At 38.4% G+C, this 26,148-nt stretch overlaps 1 protein-coding gene across 1 annotated transcript in view; it reads left to right on the forward strand.

The window, feature by feature from the left end:
- LOC103033543 (receptor tyrosine-protein kinase erbB-4) overlaps positions 1–26,148 on the forward strand; it is a 555,493-nt gene that overhangs the window by 514,802 nt on the left and 14,543 nt on the right. The window contains exons 21-23 of the mRNA XM_022680070.2: positions 18,694–18,849; positions 22,238–22,313; positions 22,463–22,609. Coding sequence (XP_022535791.1) covers positions 18,694–18,849; positions 22,238–22,313; positions 22,463–22,609 — 379 coding nt within the window. The remainder of the gene's footprint in view (positions 1–18,693; positions 18,850–22,237; positions 22,314–22,462; positions 22,610–26,148) is intronic.

Genomic DNA, 26,148 nt, shown 5'->3' on the forward strand with positions numbered 1-26,148 from the left:
GTATCTGACTATAAGCTGCAGTTGTCCACGTTATATAACATGATAATGTATATTTACACAGAAATACGTTACAGAAAACTTTAATTAAATAAGCTACTTAAAGGCTCTGAGAGACTGGGAGACTGGTTCGAATCCCGGTCATGCAGCTTGCCATCAGCTGCAATGCCCTGAGAGAGCAAAGTTGGCCTTGCTCTCTCTGGGTGGGTACAGTAGATGGCACTCTTTCCCCTCATCACTCTGAAAGGGTGATGTCCATCAGCACAAGGCATCTGTGAGCTGATGTATCAGAACCAAGTCGCTGCACTTTCCTTTGAGCGCGCTGTGATGCTGAAAGGAGATGGTGGCTGACTTTACATGTATTAAAGGAAGTGTGTGCTTGTCTTCACCCTCTTAGTGTTGGGGCATCACTAGTGATAGGGGGAGTCCTAATTAGTTAGTTAGATAATTGGCCTTGTAAATTGGGAAAAAATGGGATGAAAATAATAATTGTAATAATTAAACAAATAATAATTACATTGGTTTCGTACACAAATAAAATGATGTACCACACACAGATTACCAGGAAAAGTCTCAAGGATAAAGTGATAAAATATAAAAAGATGACTCTAGACCTGGATTAATGCATGGCTGAGGTCTGGCTGAGCATTACCAGCACATGCTCATGGCTAGATCATATGTTTTTCCTCTCATAGGTCACATTAGAGGACAGATGAAGTGTGTGTGTGTGTGTTTGTATGTGTGTGTGTGTGTGCTGGTTGGTTGGTCGAGGGTTAGGCACTCTGCCCCTTTCCCCCTCACGTGTGCCCCTCGCTGGGATGTTAATGAACTTGGCCACCCCTCCCCCCTTGTCTCCGCGGGCCACCACGTCTTTGGGTCCCACCTGGAGGAGAGCAGTGTGTGTGACCCTCCTCCCTCATGCCAAGCGCATTACCAGCCCCATCTGTGCCCTCTGCGCCGTGCCAGGGGCAGCCGGCTCTGCCAGCACACGGTCATGATTTGGCTCCGGCTTTGACCCGATGTCACCGTATCACAGAAACTGGAATTGGGACAAAGCCCGAGGGCCAGCTGGAGATGCCTCCATCATCACCGTGGGCAGTTTTCCCCCTTTTTTCCAGTGTTTGTAATTGAATTTAAGTGCGTACCATGTTGTTAAGTAATTGGTTTGATGGTTTGTGTTGGGAAAATGTATGTAAAGTTAATCAGACAAGCTTCCAAAGTCCAAATCTTCCAATCTGTTGGGTTTAGGAGGCCTAAACTCATTGGGTCAGGGGCCTCTGGGGTATCCACTCTCAGGACTTTGAGCTACTACAGAATGAGGTTATGTAGAGCTTCAAGGAAGGACAAATGGTGAATACGCGATGGGTCATGGAAATCCAAGGGTCATTGATGTAACCCATGGAGGCTTCACCTCCCAATTGAATTAACAGGCTTTGGGTTCTATACAGGCTACAAGTGTACAAATGGGATACAAAACCCTTTTAGATAGATAGCAGGTAAATACAGCAGGTAAATACAGGTGCGCCACTGACTGATTAACACCCTGACAACAATCAGCAATCAACAATCAAATATCAATGCACTAAAGTTTATTTGGTTTATTTTACATTGTGCCCAAAACATGCCCATGTTGAGTTAATAAAATTAGTACTTGCCTTTTGCATATTTCGAGTTGTGCAAGGCTAAACAGAAAAGTGACAGGACGAGAACATGACAATAACACCACTACCTGCTAGTGAGTTAGCGTATCATGTTGGACGCTGGGGTTCAATTCCCAGTCTGGGTGATTATACTGCACTACACTGGCCACTCTTCCCTCAGCTTCCCCATTAGAAGGGAAACACAGTGATACTCTTGTTCCTTACTAGTGTCACCTAAAATGTGCACCATATGTATAATAACAATATAATAATAGACCAGAAAATAGACGTTAGATAGATATGTAGATAGTGCGCCTCATAATCTGGTGCACTTTATAGTATATAGAAATGGTAATTGTTATCTATCACATTGTCAATACTGCCTCTACTGAGTCTCCCTGGTAAATCGAATTTTATCTCTTAATGGCTGATGAGTGTATATCACAGTAATTCTATCTCTCATTCTCATTTCTTCCCTTCTTTTCTCTCTTCTTTCACTTGCCCTCGTCTTCTGGACTACAAGACATGTTTATCCTCCTCGTTCGTCCAACCCACACAACCCCCTCCGACCCGGTCAGTGCTGGAGCTGGTCATCACTGACATGTTTACTTAAACTAGCTTCTCTTTTCCGGGCCGTGTTTTTCCGCTGCGCTCTTAATTAGCCTTTTGTCCGAGTGCAACGCTTCTCTTTATTGCGCTCTCGCGCCGCTCGCGTTCCGAGTGCACCCTGCAAAATTGATCTAATAGGTCACAGAGGGAGCCCTGCCAACTGCCTGCTGAAATGTGTGTGTGTAGTTATGTGTGCGTGTGTGTGAGAAGAAAGTATGTGTGTGTGTGTGTGTAAGTGTCTTTGTTTGATGTTTTAACACTTGCTAATGCACAGCCCAGTTATATCACTGGCCGTAGAGAGAAAGAGAAATATTGCCCACGTATCCAATTTAAAATGCATGATATTTAAGATGCACAGCAGCACCAACATTTATCACAAACAGTATTACAAAGTAATATTAGGATTCAGATGATTCCTCTTTGCTTTACAAACACTTTAAAACTGCTCCTCTGATGGTGCATTTAAATTTACCACAACCATAACCATCGACTCACTCTTACTCTCACTCTATGTCTGCCGGCCACGGACTCTAGTGCTCTCAATAAAGACTCCACTTCCCAGGATGCACCTGTGCTTAACCTCCCGGACATGCCGGTCTGGTGACGCTTCAGCGTTCTGACTCACCATGCTTCTGAGATTGCTTGCACCTGTGTTTCCCAGTATAAATAGCCCTTACTTTCTTTCCCTAGTTGCTTGGTGTTAAATCTATTTTTATAGCTCTTCTACCTCGCGTTTTTTGTCTTATTCAACCATTTTTGCTTTTCCGACTATCCATTTTTGCCTAGCCCTGTATTGTTTGTTTGTTTTCTGATTTTTGACCTTTTTGCACTATAGACTACTCTTTTACCTTGCCCATTTTATAGTGTTTGAATTCCTTTCTATGACATATGATGGTTATTGACCCTACCTGTCCCTGACCATTCTTATAAGCCTGATCCCCTGATCTAATCAATTGTTTGTGTGGTAATCGTGCATTAAATATACAACTTAATTGCTCAGGAATGCGTCAACACACCAACATGATTCCTACATTGTGACAAACACAGAATCCTATTGTTTCTAGAAAATAGTGCTGAATAAAGTGTTTTTGAGAAATCTATTGTGAAATACACCTAGAATAGCCTTATCTTCATATTCCCATGCTTTATTCCTTCACTATATGCAGCTAAATGTAAATACCCTAATATACTAAATCACTTTCATTAGGTAGGAATAATATTGGCCATATTGGCGCAAATTACTCCAACGTTTGATAAGCCTGCTATGACTGTCAAGGTCTTATTAATCTAATAAACAGTAATAACAGTAAAGTCACAGTAATAAACCAAAAAGCCATGTAATGAACTATTATTAGAATCCTTATACTTTCAACGAATATACACTCAAATCTGTTAAAATACTGAAAAAAAAAAAACTTGTGAATTGATTCGAAGTCTGTACATTCAAAAATAAGTAAAAAAAAAAACAGGCACTTGGCAAAATTTGGTCAAAATATGATCAATTCCATGAAGATTGTAAGCATTTACATCTCAAATGATGACATTTTTTAGCAGCTCAATGTCTTCTGGTATAAAGAAAATAATAACATGTGTCTACTAAAAGAACTGTGTTATAACCAGTGAAAAGGGAACTGACAAAAAAGAAGAAAAAACACACCAAAATAGGCTGAAAATAGGGTTCAAATGGTTAATTAAACGTTTCTGTTAACTCATTCTGTGCAAATACATTATATCATGTTATATAATGTGGAAAACGCTGGGTCTTATAGTTAGGTTCTGTCTGTATATGAACAATATTTCTTTTTTTTTATTATTAGTGGGTGTGGCTTACGTTTAATTGTGCTCAATAGCCCAGATATTGCAGTGCATATATTCTGAGTAGTAATGTTTATAAAAAAAATAATTAATGTTTAATACAGATTGCAGAAATATGGTGTTTTTTAGAAAGAGTCTGTTTTAGAATGATGAAGGAAATATTTGATTGGAAATTAAGATATTTTGGGCAGGGATGTAGAATGCTGGTATTTGTAGGAAAACATTAGTCTTTCTTTGTATTGTTTCACCCAACAGACTCTCTCCTCCTGAAGCCTGAAGCCCTAATCAATAACCTCCAAGCACCACACCCAGCTGCTGATTGGCAGAATTGCAGAGAATGGGGACCGAGGTGTCTGGAATTAATCTGACATGTTAGAGGGAAGGAATTGAACTGAATGGAGGAATGGAATACTGATTAGGGTACCTGAAAGACCCTGGATTAGCCCACTGAGCTGCTTTGTGCTTTGCATAATTGAAACGGCAGCAATGCGTTATTGTAGCCGGACGAGAAAAAGGTAGCTGAGATTAGTCCAAGTCAGAGGTGGTTATGGTTAAATGAGAACGAGAGAGAGAGAGAGAGAGAGAGAGAGAGAGAGAGAGAGAGAGAGAGAGATTGGATAATGAGTTTTTCATCTTCTTTATTTTTTCCAACCTTGTAACCATTCATATCCACATATATTATACTAGTGCATCTTAAAAAAGTAGAATATTAATTAAAAGTTACCGTATTTCAGTAATTCAATTCAAAATGTGAAACCCATATATTATATAGATGTATTAAACACACAGAGTGATCTATTTTAAGCGTTTATTTATTTTATTGTTGATGATTATGGCTTACAGCCAATTAAACCCCAAAAATCAGTGTCTCAGAATATTAGAACATTATATAAGACCAGTTGGTACTTTTACCAGTGTGGGCAGTGTGCCAAGTCCTGCTGGAAAATGAAATCCACATCTCCATAAAAGTTGTTTTCAGCAGAGAGAAGCATGAAGTGCTGTAAGATTTTCTGAAAAAAAAAAAAACACTGCACTGACTTTAGACTTGATAATAAAACACAGTGGATCAACACCAGCAGATGACAAAGCCTTCTCTATCTGGACAGTTACTCCAACAAAAGTAGGATAAGCTCTCTCTATTAACATTGATTTTAGAAGAACCAATGAATGAGCAGGTGTCCTAATATTTTGTCCATATTCACTGACATGCCATGGATTCATGGAATAGCATGAATTACCTCAGAGGATAGGCTTGGGAACGTCCACACCTGTCTAGATTGTGAGCTTTTATCATGTGAGTGAGGTTGTACACTGGATAGCTTGCTCATGGCAAGGTGGCACACATTTTCAAAACTTGAACAAGACTTGATTGTGGAAGTCAGATGCAATAAATGGGACATTCCATTATTGAATTATTTACAATTGCTCAATTCCTCACAATGTCAGAATGTGAATACTTTATAGAAAGCTAATATTACCACCTATAGTGGACAGTGCAGTGGGTGGTAATGATCGGGACCAGCGGCTTCTGGCTAGAATTGTCCTTGTGAACAGACAAGCAACTCTGGAGACCCAACACACACATATTCCACATGGGAAATGGCAAAAACTCATAGGACATGGTGCTAATCCCTACAAAGTGTATATTTTGTTCTCCTGTAGTTGTTTTCTTTCTGAACACTCCAACAAATAAGGCTTTTTTATCTTTTCGTGTCCTCAAAGTTCCCATACATTGATTTTCATACATAAATAATTTAAATCTATCGATTGCTGCACATATTATACATCCAGAAATATGGATAAAGTTCTACATCAGCCGTTTCCTCCTCACTTTTGGGAGAAACTCAAAAATTTTGAGGTCTAAAATCTGCTGAGAACGAAAATACCCACCTTATTACTTAACAAACAGGATTTAAATCCTTCTCTTAGAAAGATGAGCCTCCATTCAGAAAGGGCAAGCGGGAGGCATTAATTGAATCAGGCTGCTTTTAAAAGGCAGCAGTAAGAGGGCCGAACTGGAAATGCAATAATGATGAAACAGCAAGACCAGACGTTCAATTCATCTTAACGTCCTCCCCTGACATGCTTTCACTGAACAGCGGTGGACGGCAGCTTTCAGATGAAAGCGTTTCTGTGGGCTGAGATTGGATTAGTGGGTGACCACAGACCTTTCTCTCCTACCAGAGCCATTCTGTTTGCACTATTGCACACTTTTGGACATACAATAAAGATAAAATATAGATAAAATATAGATACAATATAGATATAACATACAGGGTTTGGACAATGAAACTGAAACACCTGGTTTTAGAGCACAATAGTTTATTGTGGTGACGGACAGTTCTGGTGGAAACAGGAGAGTTGAGGTGCACATTGAATTCTGCCGTGATTTGATCAGCCGTGGTTTTATGTTTTTTGGATACAATCCGGGTTAGCACCCGAACATCCCTTTCAGACAGCTTCATCTTACAGCGTCCACAGTTAATCCTGTTGGATGTGGTTGGTCCTTCTTGGTGGTATGCTGACATTACCCTGGATACCGTGGCTCTTGATACAACACAAAGACTTGCTGTCTTGGTAACAGATGCTCCAGCAAGACGTGCACCAACAATTTGTCCTGTTTGAACTCTGTTATGTCACCCATAATGTTGTGTGCATTGCAATATTTAGAGCAGAACTGTGCTCTTACCCTGCGAATTGAACCTTCACACTCTGCTCTTACTGGTGCAATGTGCAATTAATGAAGATTGGCCACCAGGCTGCTCCAATTTAGCCATGAAACCTCCCACACTAAAATGACAGGTGTTGCAGTTTCATTGACCAACCCCTGTAGATACAATATAGATATAATAGATATACTGTAAGCACACATACTTAATGTGGATAAACATATTTGGACACCTGTTTTTTTATTTTCTTGTTTCTTCTGAAATTAAGCATATTAAACAGAGTTTATCCTGTTTTTATTGGAGTAACTGCCTCTACTGTCCAGGAAATGCTTTCTAGTAAATTTTGTAGTGCTGTTTTATTCCAATTTCAAAGGGTGCCATTTGCTTGTTGCAACTCTTTCAAATTAAACTTCATTTTGTATCTTATTTTGTTTCAACTCTTTCAATGGTCAATCTCAGGCAGCATTACTTAATTTTTACAAGGTTTCTAATCAGAATATGGTTACATTTTTTCTCATTTTCTCCGTCCTATTACCAAAACTCAGGTGACATTTAAAAAGCATGTTTAAAAGCAAGTCCACTAATTCCTTTGATTTTCTCCCAAAAAAATATTGGAATTTAAAGTAATGCTTGACTGCATGTTCAAATAATTGATATTTATGACAAAATAATCAATATACCAGCTCTGGAAAAAATAAGAGACCACCTAATGATGATGTTGTTTCTTGATTTTGCAAAATGAAAACCTCTGGAATATAATCAAGAGGAAGATGGATGATAAAAAAACAGGGTTATTCCACCAAATATTGATGTCTGAACTCCTAAAACGTATAGGAACTTTTTTTGCATTGTTTTAAGGTTTAAAACAGTTTTTGTAATGTAATGCAAAGGAAACAAGTTTGTATTCATGGATCATATTCAAGTTTTAAGAGTTTGGAAATCAATATTTGGTGGAATAACCCTGTTTTTTAATCACCTCCTCCAACAGCCTTACACACTGCTTTTGGATAACTTTATGCTGCTTTACTCCTGGTGCAAAAATTCAAGCAGTTCAGTTTGGTTTGATGGCTTGTGATCATCCATCTTCCTCTTGATTATATTCCAGAGGATTTCAATTTGGCAAAATCAAAGAAATTCATAATTTTAACTGTAAGTGGTCTCTTATTTTTTTTTTTTTTCAGAGCTGTATATAGTCCAAGACTAGGCTCATAGTGTAAAGTAATATAGTGTATTGCGCTTCAGTTTCAACAGTAGAGCCAAGCAGCAATGCGTAAGACATTACATAAAGTATAAAAGAATGTTTAGGGGCTATGTTCTGTAAGGTATTTAATTATTAAACTGGATAAAATGCATCAGTATATAGAACACACGGTCTGTAAGGACTGGAGCACATGCTGTGTATGATCTAATGGCTGGATCTTGTCCAGGTCTTCCCTGAGGAAAGGAGGCGAGTTGTTTGGCAGGGCAGTGCATTAATGGCCTGTGTGTACATACATTAACACACTGTAGATGTAACATGGCTTTAAAATTCATTTGATCTCCACACAGCAGAGCAGGATCATGTGGCTCCAGCGTCTCGTGAGTCATTATAATGAGGCTGAGTATCGATCGGCGAAGCTAATCTGTTTCAAACACACTCTACTCGCTCGTTCTGTACGGCGTGGCTTCGGCTCGGGGCCCTGGGGACCGCAGTGATGAAGAAAAGCTGTCTTTTAACAGGAGAGAAAGAGGGAGAGAGATATGTATTAACACTGATCTGATTATGGATGATGATGGGCAGTTATGTCAGGAGTCGAGTGGCCTGTGCTCCACCCACAAGCATATACTCCATTTTAGATAATGCTGATTACAGTAGAGTTTTTTTAATAACTAAAATTACTACTAAACTAAAAGCTATTTAAAAAAAAAAAACTTTAACTATTGTCCTGTAGCAGTTTTTTATGACTTATTATTGCACTTCTTTACCTGTCAGACCACTTATTCTTCTCTTTACTGCTGAGACATAAGCCCTACCCGGATGGGATTAGTTTCTCAGGGGACATCTGGGAAAAATATTTCACACTTTTACTCAGCGATAAAACTCCTGCATCCGGACTGCAATTGAAAAAAACAGGAGGACCAGTGAGTTTTAGGCTTTATCGGTCACATGGCAATGCGTTCAGTAGCTCCTCCATTTCCACTCTCTGTTGTGTTTTACTTGGATCTCCGTGGATACTCGTGCAATTGCGGTGTGCGGCAGTGGACAAATAGCTATTTTATTAAATGCAAGGTGATGAATCTCAGACATTTGGATCCGGACGGGATTAAAATTACCGGAGGACCACGGAGTTTAGCTAAAAACAGTAGGCAATTCAGCCTGTAATTTTCTCCGAAGACGTCTAAGAAAAACACATACATGGGTATTTCCGGATGGAAATGAAATCACAGAGAAAGAGAAAATTACCCCAAAACCCCCTGAGAAACTAATCTCATCCGGATAGGGCTTTAGTCCAATCATGTTAAGATAAGCTAAAGCTAAAGGCTAAAGCTGTTTCCATGTGGGTCAGCCAGACGTGACTCTTCCTGTATCAGTTTTCTCCAGTTTCCAAGAGTCTTTTGAAGGTGTAGGAAACAGTACTCACCGCTCTCTTCTTCTGTAATTTTTCTAAAGAAACAACTTAATCCCTATCAAGATGAGATCATTTTCGGGGTCATTTTCTCTTATATGGGGGTCCTTTGTGATTTAATTCCAGTCCAGAACGACCATGTATGTGGAGAATAAGGTGGAGGTTAGATTTGAGTGGATCATTACAATTACATATTAGCAACAGAGATGCAAAGGACAAGGTAATAACCCACCAAGACAAGACTACCTGTGTGTGTGTGTGTGTGTGTGTGTGTTTGTGTGTGTATGTGTGTGTGTGTGTGTGTGTGTGTGTGTGTGTGTGTGTGTGTGTGTGTGTGTGTGTGTGTGTGTGTGTGAGAGCGAGAGACCAATGACCAATCATCCCCTATACATAACCTAATGTAATGCATGTTTCTACAACCAACAGACAACACACACCACAAGACTTACACCTCTTTCTCTCTCTCTCTCTTTCTCTCTCCCCCTCTTTTTCTCTTTCTATCTCTCTCTCACCCTCTTTCTCTTTCTCTTTCCTTCTATCTTTCCCTCTCACCCTCTTTGTCTGTCTCTTGCTCTCTCTCACTGTCTGTATCCTTCTCTCACTTACAGTCTATCTTTATGACCCTCTCTCTCTCTTTCTCTCTATATCTCTCTATCTTTCTCTCTCCTCTCTCTCTCTCTCTGTTTATTGTTCTCACCTCCCTCTCTCTGACCCTCTCTGTCTTTCTCTCGGCCTTTCTCTGTCTGTCTCCCTCCTTTTGTCTCTCTCGGTCCCTTTATCTCTGAAGATTTGAAGAAGCTATATTGGCATGATGGTAATGACAACAATATATCCAAAACATTACAACAGTAACAATATCAATATATACTTTATCTACATACTTGTAACCATACACCCAATATTTTACTGAGATTTTAATTGAAAAACTGACACATACATTCTCTCTCTATCTCTCTCTCTCTCTCTCTCTCTCTCTCTTCACTGCTCGCTTGTTGTCGGCTGTAATTAATGGTGAATCGTCTGTTTTCCCACACTGCCTAATTGTCTTGAAAATTGAGATTTCAGCGAGTGATTTATGTCCAAAATAGAACTTATGAAGTCTCAAAAGCTTATAACTGCATACTTTCAGAAAACACACACACACAGTATAGCAGAATAGCCGCTGTATTTTTTATGTAATTATCTCTTTTTACATAATTCATATTTATTAAGTGATAAATGACTAAAGGTTATTGTTTAAATATTGAAATTCTCAAAACAATGAATGCAGAATGCAGAATTTCAATGAAGACTGTATCTTAACAAATAAATAAGGATACAAATAAATACGGATAAAGCTAAAATAATCTGTGTAAACTAAAGTAACTATACAGATATAGTATACACTATACTATTCAGAACTTTTTAAGTATAATAATTTATTAATAAATATTTGCATTTCCATTCACAAATTAAATCTGTAGATATTTATTTACAATGGTTGTTTATTTATTGGTCTAATTTGATGTCATTTATAAAATAAGCAACAAATATTAATAATGATTATAATATGTTATAATATTGTAGTCTTCTTTAGTGCACATTCATATAATGTTGGTCTTTACATGTTTGTGCATCAGTGCTGAAATGATCAGGGTCTTATTTCTTCTTATAGGCCTGTTAGAACTGGTAGTTATGAATCTGATTCAGTGGCTGTGACATCTGGTATCCCCCAGGGCTCAATTCTAGGACCACTTTTAGTCATGTTATAATATACTGTATGCTTCCATTAAACCAAATCCTACGAGACAATATAATTGCTATTCATTGTAATGCAGATGACCTGCAGATATATATATGTATATATGGCTCTTGTCAGATAATTATAGCCTCGTAATATACACAGTATATTTACTGTGTCACAGTGTATGGAACACATGCATACCTGGATGACTCAAAAATAGATGGCAGCAAACAGGAACAGCTCAATATATCTGCACACCTTAAATCCTTTGCTCTAAAAAGAAAAGCCAAAATATCAATCCAGCCATCAAGCCAGAAAAATCAGCAGCTAAATAAGCTCTGATCTCACCGCCGATAACAGCATCAAACCAGTCCCTAAAACAGCCTTTTATCATCCTACAAACAGCCAAAATCAAAGGTTTAATGTCCCAACAAGATCTGGAGTAACTCATCCATGCTTTTATCTCAGCAGGGTTGATTACAGGAGCACTGCTTTAACTGGACTTCCCAAAAACAGCATTAAACACCGCCAGCTGATTCAACACACTGTTGCATTTATTTTATACAATACCAGTGAACACCTCTGCTCATTCAATGTGTTACATGGTCAATTTAATCATATTGAAGACTATATTAAAGCGATACAGATATGGAATTATTTTAGTGTTAAAAAAAACTAGAAAATGTTTTTTATACTTTAGATTCTTCTAAGTAGCACATTTATCTTTGAGGACAGATCTGCACACTTTTGGTATTTTAGTGTCAGCGTCTTCACAAGGGAGAGTCATCTGGAATAGTTTTCTCAGCATCCTAAAGGAAGGAGTTCCTGCAGGTGCTGAACAATGACTTCGGGACTTATCGCCAAAAAATTTGGTCAAATCTTGCTGAAACAAGGACACGTTATTTGCTCAGGTTTTATTTATTTATTTATTTGTATTTATTTATTCACTGTCTGGCCAATTGTTCCATCCATTCAGTTGCTACTCAGCTATATATCCCCCAACCCTAGTGATGATGCCACAACACAAGGAGGGTGAAGACTAGCACATGCCTCCTCCGACACATGTGAAGTCAGACTCCACTCTATTCAAACTGTGCACTTGGGGGAAAGAGCAGCGACTCGGTTCCGATACATCAGCTCACAGATGCAGCCCTGTGCTGATCCACATCACCCTAGGGGTAAGGTGGAGAAAGATCACCATCTACTGTACCCACCTAAAGAGAGCAAGGCCAACTGTGCACTCGCAGGGCTCCAGCAGCTAATGGCAAGCTGTATGATCGGGATTCAAATCAGCAATCTCCTGATCGTAGTGGCAGCCACCTGTAGCCGTGTTCGGACAATTCATTAGGAACATCAAGAGGCAGCGAAATGAGAATGTAATTGAAACATTGAGACGTCAGTCCAAATATGAATGACCTCGTTTTCCTGCCACCGAAGTTCTCAAATCAAAACCAAAATCTCCTCACAGTCATTTTCTGCCATAGATACACACATATTGTCATAAATGATGTAAAAGATTAGATTTTGGCCACATGTACATTCTGTGTGAGTGTAGCCATGGTGTCATTTGTATTTACTACAGTGGGGTTAAAGTAAATCACAGTCCACAGCTGTAGGTGGATTTCATAAGCAAAATAATACAAAAAACCCACATAATTCTGCTTTATAGGCTGGAAAATAGATTATTAATACCTCCATCTCAACAGGATACTGCTATTTCCTTTGACGCTTGACCTGCCATTGGTTGTGTTTTTGCGAGTTGTATTATATGTATTATATGTATGTTCTGTACGTTTCTGCTTGTGAGTATTTTTCTATCTGTTTCTGTTTGTCTTTGTTTGCCCGTGAGCCTGTCGCTTTCATTGTGTCTTGTTTGTCTGTTTTTTGGACGCCATCCCATCCAAAATCCCATCCAAAATGAGAAGTTGTAGCCTGAAAAAAAGGAAAGAAAAGGAGCATTTTCTTATTTTCTTTTTTTTCCCCACTTTCTCAAAGGAGGTCTTTTGTAGTGTTGTTGATATCCAATCCTGCACCTCTTACTTATCCTGGATTACACTTGCTTTCTGAGGGAAGATTTACTATAGAGGAGGTTTTTTATTTTTTTTCCACCCTTTCTCATCTCTTCAGATCCTTCACCATGTGCTCGAAAGCCACAGAGGCGTGAAAGCCACCTCAAACAGCCCACTCAGTAATAAGAGTCTGATTAGCATTTCTCCTTGAATCTGCTATGAATATCACAGCAACGAGGCTTTTTTTTTTCCCGGGAGCGGGGCGATGGCCGTAACTCTTGATAGGTACTAAAGCGTTATTGTTTCATTAATCATCACCTAACCAAACCCCGGTAGGGACCCAAACGAGGTCTCGCTGTCCAGAGATGTGCTTTGGTTAAAGGGATGGCTTGGTTAAAAATCAGTTTGACCTTTTTTTCCTCTAAAAAGGTATATAATTTTCAAAATAAAGGGCATTAAAAAGGGTTTATCCTTTTGTTGGAGTAACTGTCTATAATATCCAGGAAAGGCTTTTATATAAGAAAAAAACATAGGTTTGGTATCAAAATTATGGATAATCACCAAAAAAACTCATTCCAATCCCCCAATTCATTCCATCCATGGGTGCCAAATCACTGGCAATCCAATGGTGCTTCTAGTGAACACAGTTCCACTTCTCCACAGTTTAATGCTGAGGGGCTTTACATCCATTTACTAGCCAATTCCTGGCATTTGTAATGATGGCACTTTTTTATGTTCATCTTATCCAAAGAGTCATATTCTTCTGGCAGTACTTCTCTACAGGGACTAGATACAGACTTAAAGTAGCTGATTGCATTCATATTAACAGGGGTGGACTGCATGCAAAACAGAGAGGGTCCTGATTGGCCTGTTCACTGCAAAGAGTCTGAGTCAGCCAATCAGTTTGTAGTGTGGGGGGACAGGATGCGTTCAGGAGCATCATGGCTCCCATCAAAACTAAAAGTTAATCTGCAATATATACAATATAAGTCCAGGTCTAGATTTTTCTTTCGAAGTATCATATTGATCTTTGAGGACAGATCTGCACACCCTTGGTTTTGGATTTTAATCTTAGTCTTCATGAGGGAGAGTCACCTGGAATAGTTTTCTCAGCATCTTGAAGGAAGGAGTTCCTGGAGGTGCTGAACAATAGATGCTGTTGTTCCTTCCTTCGCTGTGAAGCTCCAGCTCATCCCAATTAAATCACCTCAAATCACCATCTCAGTTCATCAGGTTTAGATCAGGGTATTGTATAATATTATTATACAGCGTAGAAAATAAGTTAAATAAAAAAATAAACTAATCAGCTCATTATCAAGCTCTTTCAGAGATGCAGTGGGTGAGTTAAAGTGAGGAATCCAGTAAGATATGCAGGGCAGGGTGCCTCCAGATCCAGGGTTGAGAAACACTGCTGTGTACACAGCGCCAGAAACCACAAACCACAGGCAAGTCTAGTAGAGATTTCTGAACATCTCCACACACTGTGAGAAAGTTTCATCACTCTAGGAGTTCCACGGCTTGGCAGAACTGTTTAGGATGTAAAACCCCCTCAGCTTGTGTGTGTTTGTCTGTGTGTGGCGGAAAAAAAAAGTTAATGAATAAAAATAACGAAGTTATTTATGCTGACCTTAGATCACACTGAAGTTCTGCTGAGGCCGATTACATAACTGATAAACACAGCAACATCAGGAGGAGCATCTTCAGTCTACTCAGGTTTTTTTGTAATCTGTTTATAGTTGAGTTAAAAGTTGACTATCTTTCTTTCTTTCTTTCTTTCTTTCTTTCTTTCTTTCTTTCTTTCTTTCCAATTCTCTCCCAATTTACACAGCCAGTTATGAAAGCCAATTATTACAATTTTCCCTATCCCTATCACTAGTGATGCCCCAACACAAGCATAGTGAAGATTAACACATGCCTCCTCTGATACATGTGAAGTCAGACTCCGCCTCTTTTTGAATGGCTGCTGATGTGCACTCGGAGGAAAGCGCAGCGACTCGGTTTCAAAACATCTGCTCACAGACGCCTCGTGCTGATCAACATCACCCTAGGAGTGATGAGGGAAAGAACTCCATCTACTGTACCCACCCAAAGAGAGCAAGGTCAATTGTGCTCTCTCAGGGCTCCAGCAGCTGATGGCAAGCTGCATGATCGGGATTCGAATCAGCAATCTCCTGATCATAGTGGCAGCGCCTTAGTCCATTGGATCACTTGGAGGCTCTTTCTTCTTGTCTTATTTTTCCCCCTTTTTTTCCTCATTTATTTCTTATTTTTTCTTCCTTCATTTTTTTATTTGGCTATTTCATACTCTCATTTGTTTCCAGGTCATTTCATCATTATTTTCATTCCTTCTTACATGCCAACTTTTTTTTTTTTTTCTTTCTTTAATTACTTTTTCCATCTGTCTATCTCTCTTTTTGGCATCATAACGATGGTTTTCCATCGAATACCTTTAGAACCTGTGTACAGGTGCATCTCGAAAAATTAGAATATCATTGAAAAGTTACTTTATTTCAGTAATTCAGTTCAAAATGTGAAACTCATATATTATATAGATGTATTAAACACACAGAATGATCTATTTTAGATGTTTATATTTTGTTTAGTGGCTTATCAGTGTCTCAGAAAATTAAAATATTCTATAAGACCAATTGGTACTTTTGGCAGTGTGGGCAGTGTGCCAAATCCTGCTGGAAAATGAAATCCGCATCTCCATGAAAGTTGTCAGGAGAGGGAAGCATAAAGGGCTGTAATTCCACACTGCCAAAAGTACCAACTAAGGTTACTATATAAATAATATTCTAATTTTCTGAAGATTTTTTAATGTTTTCATTGGCTGTAAGCAATAATCATCAACAATATAATAAACAAAACAAAATAAATAGATCACTCTGTGTTTAATATATCTATATAATATATGAATTTCACATTTTGATCTTGATCGAATTTCTGAAATAAAGTAACTTTTCAATAATATATATATTTTTTAAATACACTAGTATATACAAAAAAAATCCATACAAATGAAAATAACTAATTTAATGGTCTAGAATGTTTTATTCCGCACCAAATCATCTTTTTTTGCTAGTCTAAGTTTTCTCACCTTGAAACGCTCTAATCTGTTTCTCGGCCGCTCCGTCTCTCTCCGATGTCGGATCAGGGCCTCGTCCATTCAGACAGCTGTCCCTTCCTCTACACCAATCACATTACAATTTACATTTCATCTGGCCTGCAGCTCAAGGGCACTTGAAAGCCGCAGCAGAGGAAGTAGAGAAGAGGCCGGTTTCTCTCTAAAGAAGAGCGCTGTGGTGGAAAAGGCCTCCACGCTGCAGATCACACTTAAATCAATTACATGCATTGTTTGTTCCTCCAGAAAATCGATGTGTGGAGAGTTTTCATCACTCGTGCAGAAGCATGGCTGCCTGGCCGAGAGAGAGAGAGAGAGAGAGAGGCTCAGCCTTTATCGCAGTGAAACCATCTCGATTAATTATAGCACAAGTCCGGTTTTATTCTTTTTACTTTGAGTTTAATTGCTCCATAAAATGTCCCTGAAACGTGTGCCAAAGGAAACATAATGGCTATCGCTCCTGTGTTTCTCTCCTCTGCTTCATTTTAAGAGTTTTCATTATTTAAAACAGAGCATCACACTTACACTTATCTCTGCGGTAATGCAGCATCTGTGGGAAGGTTACTGACTGTGAGGATGATACTGGTGATGATTATTGATCATTTTTGTGAGGATGATTATTGATGTTGATAGTGATTGTGAGGATGATACTGGTGATGATTATTGATCATTTTTGTGAGGATGATTATTGATGTTGATAGTGATTGTGAGGATGATACTGGTGATGATTATTGATCATTTTTGTGAGGATGATTATTGATGTTGATAGTGATTGTGAGGATGATACTGGTGATGATTATTGATCATTTTTGTGAGGATGATTATTGATGTTGATAGTGATTGTGAGGATGATACTGGTGATGATTATTGATCATTTTTGTGAGGATGATTATTGATGATGATAGTGACTGTGAGTATGATGGGGATGAAGATATTGATGTTGACTCTGAGGATGATTATGTCTATGATGTTTGTAAGAATGATTATTTTTATTTTGAGAATGATGATGATGATGATGATGATAATATTGATGTTAATGACTGTGAGGATGATGATATTAATGATTATTTTTTGAGGTTGATTATTGATGTTGAAAATGACTGAGGATATGATGATAACATTGATGATAATGACTGTGAGGATGATACTGATGATTTTTGTGAGGACCAATATTGATAATGGCAATGACTGTAAGGATGAAGGTGTTCATGTAGATTGCGAGGATGATCATATTGTTGATTTTTGTGAGGATGATTATTGATGTTAATAAAGACTGAGAATGATAATAACATTGATGTCGATGTTTTTGGGGATGGTGATATTGATTTTAGTGAAGATAATGATATTGAGGGTGACTGTGAGGGTGATGATATTGATTAAATTTATGAGGATGTTGGTATAGATAATGACTTTGAGGATGATGATAGGACGATTTTCTTTAGGACGATGATGCTTATTGATGATGATTTTTTTTAGCATAATGATGACTGTGGGTGATGATATTGATTATTTTATAAAGATGATTGATGATGTTGACTGTGAAGATGATAATATTGAGGGTAATGACTGCAAGGATGATGATACTGATGTTTATAGGGACTGTGAAAATGATGAAGATGAAGATATTGATTTTTGTGAGGATGATATTATTGATGTAAATGACTGTGATGATATTGATTATTTTGTGAGGATAATAGTATTTATTATTTTGTGTGGATGATGATATTATTTTTTTTTCATCGGATAATGATATTTAATGACTGATAATCACTTGGATTATGATAAAGATATTGATGTTGATGACTGTGAGGATGATGATGATGGTGATGATGATGATGATGATGATGATGATGATGATGATGATGATGATGATGATGATGATGATGATGATGTGCATGGTATCAAACCACTCCCCTTCGTTTATTATTGCAAGGATAGTTATGAAAATAATGATGATTGGTGATAAGAATAAGGATGCTGATTAGAATGCTGTTGATGACATTGATAATGATTGTTAGTGATGATAATTGTGATTGTAATGTAGATATGATGGTAGTGCCTGCAAGTGCATGATTGCTACCCAACAATAACCTAATATTCAGATTTCTTTCTGGTTTTATTTGCATCATAATGTGTTTGCATCACACTTTTTGTGAATCTTGGATTATTGTGGTTAGAATTCACTCAGACGAATTGCATGATGAATGTCCTTTGCTGTCCTATGCTTCAGAAAGATACCTTGTTTATATAAAATATAAACCAATTCTTCAAAAAAATCCAGTAGAAATTGATTTTGCAATTTAGAATATGTACTTTTCAGTAGATTATAATTACTAAGTATGATTATTAATAAATAATAATTCAGCTAAATGTATTAAGCTCTTTAGAGTTCACTGCTTGTAAAAGACAGAGAGATGCACTTTTCTGACCCTCTGAAAGTCTTGGTTTGTCATTGCTGTAGTTGATGCCCTGCCTGACTCTGCTGCTGCTGTCATTAACAGGGCATGATGTATCTGGAAGAGCGGCGGCTGGTGCACAGGGATCTGGCAGCCAGGAACGTCCTGGTGAAGTCACCCAACCACATCAAGATCACAGACTTCGGGCTGGCGCGGCTGCTGGACGGAGATGAGAAAGAGTACAACGCGGACGGAGGGAAGGTCAGTGTCGGTGGGCCGGGTTTCTGAGCAGCGGTCGGTGCGCGGGTTGCCAGGTTTGGCTCCGGTCGGATCCGGGAGTTAGCAGGTGCACTCTGGACGTCTGACAAAAAAAAAAAACAAGTTAATCCGATATTGTTGTGGAGTAATGAAGAGTTGTAGTGCACTTAATATGCATCCCTCGATGGTCTCTGGGTTTGGAACACAGGCTGCTATGACAGGTTAATTTACTGCCGGATTTATGGAGCGCACTTCATAATCAACTTGTAAATTAGCTGTCCCACAAGAACGCTCTTTACTCTATCCATATTCACACAATTACTCTGCTGCTTTCCTTTAGCTTCACCTTATTCTCTCTTTAACTCTCTCTCTCTCTCTCTTTCTCTCGCTTTCTCTCTCTTTATTCTCAATTCCCAAAATCCATTCCTGCAGACTTTCCGCTTATTATTACTTTACTTTATCAAGGATTAAAATAAAGCATGAGTAATCTCTCATAATATCAAACACAATGCATCATGCATTTTGTGCTATACACTCATTTACAAAAACATAAAAAAACATAAAAAAATTAAAGGGTATTAAATTTTAAATTGGAAAATAAAGTAAATAAAGTAAGTGGAGGTTTAAGTATAAGGGAAAGCTGTACTGTAATTGAAAGAAGGCTCTAGTATCCTGTAGGCACCTCAAACATCCTGGAAACAAAATGATATATAGTTGGTTGGGCATGATGAAGGTTTACAGGTTCTGTATGGTTTCCTGTAGCACATTTACACACAGATGTTGTTGCTGCAGCTGGGCCTGTAGATCCTGCTCTACATCCATTTGTTCCTGAAGCTGGCGTCCCAACTGCTCCCATAAATTAAGGAATTATGGAAAAAAAGCATAATTGAAAAAGGACATTCCTGGAAAGCCACTTTGTAGCGTGTAGACGAGCATTATCCCGCTGAAAAATGCAGCTGGATGTCCTGCCATTAAAAACAACACATCTGGTTGCAGGAACTTTTAACCTTCCTCATTTCACTACTATGGCTGACTGATATGTCACATGTGATGTCTTTCCAGATCTTCACACCAGCAGTTAAAGCAGCGTGTTCCTCCAGTAGCTCCACAATTCTATTAACAAAAAGTTTTAAGTTTAAAATTGATATTTAACCATTAAAGAAAGTTTTTTAAAGCATTCTGTCCATCATTTTAACTCATAAAGTTTCTAAGTGACACACACTAAACATCCTGAGAGCATCACTACACAGGACAGTGTGTGAATGTACGTTTCTTCATCTGGCTTATTTACAGAATGTACAAGCGCTTTAGGGTTAGTGCTGGAGTTAAAACTAAATTAGCTCCTTTTAAAATTATTGGATTATTTGCTTCCATTTGATTCAGATCTGTTCCAACCAGTTTAATAATCGTAATGCATTAATATATATTTTTTTTAGGTTCCATATAATTAGCTTTAGGGCAAAATAAAAATAAAAATCAAACAGCACAGATGCAATAAATTGATTTAAATTTTTAGATAAAGAGGTGTTACAAAGAGTGGTAAAAAAAGAAGGGTTATTAACACAAACATAAGCAATAAACACAGGAATTGGAAATGCTTTGTAAAGTGGGGTAAACTAGAGTGATTATGTATATACAGTATACTGAGGGGAACAGGTGAATTCAATACTCTGGTGATCTACTTTCTGGTAGTGCCATGTGCAGTGTCATTTGACTTAGAAAGGTAGTGATGTCAGTGTGAGGTGCATTCTGGGTATCGTAGTTCAGAGACTGGAGAATGCAGGTAGAGCTGATTGTGGGAGAGGCTGAAACTAACATGAACGTGCTGCTCACTGAATTTATCGGATTCTATTTAGAATTTGGTACTAATATTTAGAAATAGGCTTTTACATGTCTTATAGGTGTCATCCCTGTTTTTATAATTCTACACCAGGCTCAGCTAAAACAGAGCTCATAATTCTTTTACAGGAGCCAACAATTAAAGCAAAATCAATTAATCATTTATTTGTAGCAGCATAATAAATGCAAATACCCATAATACATGGAAATATGATAAAAAAAATCCCAACTTTATTAACAGTCGTCTCAAGTTGGGCAGAGTTTTCCTCCAGGCCCTGCAGTTCCTCCATGCTGCTCCTGTAAATGAGAATCAGTCACCTCCTCTCTCTCCCATGTAGAAATCAATCGAGCCGCCTGCTGAACTCAAACCTTTTTCCATTTAGCTGTAACTGTCTGCAATTTTGATTCAGACATGTTTGTGATCTCTGAGGGGAGGCTCTTTAAACCATTCTCAAAACTGCTTTAGCTAAGCTTGTTACCCACCAACGCAGACCTCCACCTGCTCAGTGTTTTCAGCGATTCGGGCTTGGACTGCTGGGTTTGGCTTTTTTGTTGGAGTTTGAGGAAAATGTTTGGTTTTCAATCATGTGAAAATAACGTGAAATCAATGTCCAGACAGATTTTTAAACTGTAAACCAGTTTATTTACACAACCTCTAACACAATGCCCAATAGTGCAGGATTAATCCTAATGCTTTATTAATGGCATACACAGCAACGTGCAAACACATTATCTGAATTATGCAAATACGTTACTCAGCAACCACCTAGCAACCGCTTAACAACCCCCTAGCAACCCCTTCGCAACCACTTAGCAAAACCTTATGAAAATATGGCAACCACCATGGATATCATAGCAACTCCATAGCAACACCATAGCAACACTTTAGCTACCACCACAGACACCATAGCAACAGCTTAGCTACCATTTAACAACACCTTAGCAACCACCTAGCAACTGCTTAGCAACACTGCTTAGATGTGTCTGCACACCAAATTACACGTGATGATGATGATGATGATGATGATGATGATGATGATGATGATGATGATGACGATGTACCTGATGATGATGATAACGCAAAACCTTAGAAACAATATAGCAAACATCACGGATATCATAGAAACACCCTAGCCACTATCTAGCAATGCTCTGGCAACACCTTAGCCATACCAACCACCTAGCAACTGCATAGCAACTTCATAGTAACCACGATAGACACCATGGCAACTCCATATCATACACCTAGCAACTGCTTAGCAACACCATAGCAAACACCACAGACACCATAGCAACACCTTAGCAAGCACCTAGCAAGTGCTTTGCAACATCACAGCAACCACCTAGCAGCTGCTTACCAACATAATAGCAACGACCATGGATATGATAGCAATGCCTTAGCAACCCCCTAGAAACACCTTAGCATCCACCTAGCAACTACTTAGCAACACCGCTTAGATGTGTCTGCGTACCAAAGTACACGTGATGATGATGAGGAAGATGATGATGATGACGATGTTCATTATGATACAGAAATTATTTCTTTCTCTAGATGCCAATTAAGTGGATGGCTTTGGAGTGTATCCACTACAGGAAGTTCACCCACCAGAGTGACGTTTGGAGTTATGGTAAGATAAAAGTATTTTTTCAGTATAAATCCTCTTCTGCTTGCCTTAATTAGTGTAAGCAACATATAACCCCCTGCAATAAACAAAAACTAAAACAAAAAGTAACACAAATCTTTTACATTAGTTTTTTCAAATGTTCCTATTTTTAGGAGTAACGATCTGGGAGCTGATGACGTTTGGGGGGAAGCCATATGATGGGATTCCCACGAGAGAGATCCCTGATCTTCTGGAGAAAGGAGAGAGACTTCCCCAGCCGCCAATCTGCACCATCGACGTCTACATGGTCATGGTCAAATGTAGGTCTTGCTCTGTTGTTTCTTGTTTTTGCTTTTCTTGGGCAAATTTTGATCAGATGGGCCCACCAACCAAAAATATCCCGATAGAAGCTTTTCTGGTTGGAGTTTGAGAGGATGGAATGGGTTGGTGGCACCTGTTCATTGGCTATCTAGTAATTCTGCATTGGCATCAGTTTGAAAAGGGGCAATGGCGGCCTTCACTCTTATAGTGTCCATATAGAAGCATTACTAGTGATAGAAGGAGTTCACATAATTAAGGATTGGGTAATTGGTCTCTAATTTGCACTTCCAAATGGGATAAAATGGAAAATAACCTATATATTGTACAAAAAAAATCTGTTCTGTGGTCAGAAATTGATGATTAATGAAGGGCTAGAGCAGTGGTTCCCAACACTGGTCTTGGAGAAACTTATATCCTGCATATTTTAGTGTTTACCCCGATCCCAGCACCCCTGATTCAGCTATTCAGCCAACTAACAAGCCTTTTCTGAGTCAGTGGTGGTGTGGTAGAAAAGGAAGCCACTAAAATGTGCACGACCAGGCAGGGCTGGAAGCCAGTAGGCTAGAGAATGGCTAATACCAAATGCATCAAAAGTTGGACCACAGTCTGTGTAACTGTATAGCATCAAGGTTTAGCTACAAGGCAAGTGTTTCCATTAGAGTGGCTACTCTTATTGTCCGGTATAAGACTGTCATTGCTACATTTTATGGAAAAATGTATAAAACAAGGGTATTTATTGTTCTTTTGTTGATGTAACTGTTTCTACTGTCCAGGAAAGACTTTCGACATTATCATGATATACAAAAAAAAAAATGAGAACATTTAAAAATTATGAGTTTCTTTGATTTTACCAAATTGAAAAGAGGAAGATGGATGATCACAAGCCATCAAACCAAACTGAACTGGTTGATGTTCTGCACCAGGAGTGGCGGCATAAAGTTATCCAAAAGCAGTGTGTAAGACTGGTGGAGGAGAACATGATGCCAAGATGCATGAAAACTGTGATTAAAAACCAGGGTTATTATACCAAATATTGATTTCTGAACTCTGATATAGTTTTCTTTGCATTATTGAAGGTCTGAAAGATCTGCATCTTTTTTTTTTTTTTCCTGACATTTTTTCTCATTTTCTGCAAATAAATCCTTTGAATGACAACACTTTTATTTGGAATTTCGAAGAAAATTGAATAAAACAACAATGTTAATTTTCCTCAAACATATATTTAACATAACCTACTTTGATACTGCAATAATCACCGCATATGTGTTACTGAAGAGGATAAAATACTCCTAAATAAGCAAATAGCAGGAATTATGGATTTATTGGTACCATATTAATTTGATTATATCTCCACCAATTGCAGTAATAAAGCAGTACTTTTAAGTTTTAATTTTTAAGTCACATTTGAGGGAAAGTCTTAGTCTTTGGGATTTTAGAAAGCTTATGTTTCAATAAAAATATCCAATATATTTGACGCCACATGTTAAAAATGTATCACAAACTAAAACAAGACTAAGATATATCACAATATTGATATTTTGCCTCACTCTATTGATCCTAGCCTATTGATAATGCTTCTCTACAGGCACTAGACAAGCAATGGGTACAACTTTAAGTAGCTGAATGCATTCAATAGAATGTGTGTCCACAAATATTTGGACATATACTGAATTTCTTATGTAGGCAGCTGAGCTGGTGTGATTGGCACGGGGGCATCAGGGTCATTCTGTCCCTGTAATTCCACAGACAAACCCACTGACAGCCATGTTCCTTCAGGAAAATACAATCCTGCACTGCTTTCATATGTATGTGTGCATATGTGTGTGATTGACAGCAGCTGGCCCACACACTCACCTCATGCCATGTTCCAGTGCACAGCAGCCCTGTAGTTATACACACACACACACAAACACACACACAAACACACAAACACACACACACACACACACACACACACATACTTCTAAGGTCTCCAAAGAAACCTCTACACCACGGATATCTGCATAAAAGCACACTAAAATTCAGTGTTTTTTCCTTATTTTAAAATTGCATTGTAGATCAAAACTGAAGTCATCCAAACTATATAAAGAAAAACAGTCAGTTTTATGAGGTAGAGTCACCTGGAATTCAAGCTTTCAATTAACAGCTGTGCTGAACTCATCAAGAGTTAATGACTCGAATTTCTTGTCTCTTAATAAAGTGTTTGGGAGCATCAGTTGTAAAGTAGTGAAGAGGTAGAGTTACAGGTATACAGTGAATAACTCTATCTGAGTAATGTTCTAATCCAGATTATAGCAAAAACTACTCAAATAATTAAATATATAAAAAAAAAACAAATATATTCTGAAGGTCAGTAAATCCGAAAAGAATCAAGAACTTTGAAAGTGTCCTCAAGTGCAGTCACAAAGACCATAAAGAATGTTATGATGACACTGGCCCTCATCAGTGCTGCCCCAGGAAAGGAAGAGCAAGAGTTTCCTCTGTTGGACAGGAGTTAGAAGCACCCTAGATAAGAGCACCTAAATGCTTCACAGAGTATTTTTTTGGTTTGTTTAACAGTAATTTTAAGTTACTACATGATTCCTTATGTGTTCCTTCATAGTCTGTATCACTTTAGAATTCACTTACAGTGTAGAAAAAAATAATAAAATAAAAAAACATTGAATGTGAAGCTATGCCCAAGCTTTGAACTAGTAGAGCATGTGTAACACAACATGCCAGATATCTCAAAGTAGAGTAGTTGTAGAGGTTCCTAATGGTGTCCAGTGATAATCCATCCCATACAGCTTCAATATTCTCACACAGTTCCTTGCAGATTTCAATCAGGAATAGGTCTGTTAATGCAACTGGCCATTGCATAGTATCTGTATTGTCTTCAAGGCAAGTCCTTGAGATGTCAGCAGTATGTGGACCAGCATTGTCCTGTTGAAATAGCACTCAAAAAAAGTAAAAGCCACTGGTTAAAGGACCTCATTGACGTAATGTTCGGCTGTTAAAGTCCCTGTAATGTTAAAGTGCCTTTTCACCAAGACACAAGCAGGACCAACTGTCATACTGAGTCATCCTGTTCTTTGCTGTGGTTCCATCCGGTTTGGACAATAAAACTGAAACACTTGGTTTTAGACCACAATAATTTATTGTCCTGATGAACAGGTTTAAAAAAAGCTGGTGGAAACAGGAGAGTTGAGGTGCACATTGAATTCTGTCGTAATTTGAGAAGGCGTGGTTTTATGTTTTTTGGATACAATCCGGGTTAGCACCCAAACATCCCTTTCAGACAGCTTCCTCTTACAGCGTCCACAGTTAGTCCTGTTGGATGTGGTTGGTCCTTCTTGGTGGTATGCTGACATTACCCTGGATACCGTGGTTCTTGATACATCACAAAGACTTGCTGTCTCAGTCACAGATGCTCCAGCAAGACGTGCACCAACAATTTGTCCTCTTTTGAACTCTGGTATGTCACCCATAATGTTGTGTGCATTGCAATATTTAGAGCAGAACTGTGCTCTTATCCTGCTAATTGAACCTTCACACTCTG

Source organism: Astyanax mexicanus, chromosome 11 (genome assembly GCF_023375975.1).
Source record: "Astyanax mexicanus isolate ESR-SI-001 chromosome 11, AstMex3_surface, whole genome shotgun sequence".
NCBI classification, from domain to species: Eukaryota; Metazoa; Chordata; class Actinopteri; order Characiformes; family Acestrorhamphidae; genus Astyanax; species Astyanax mexicanus.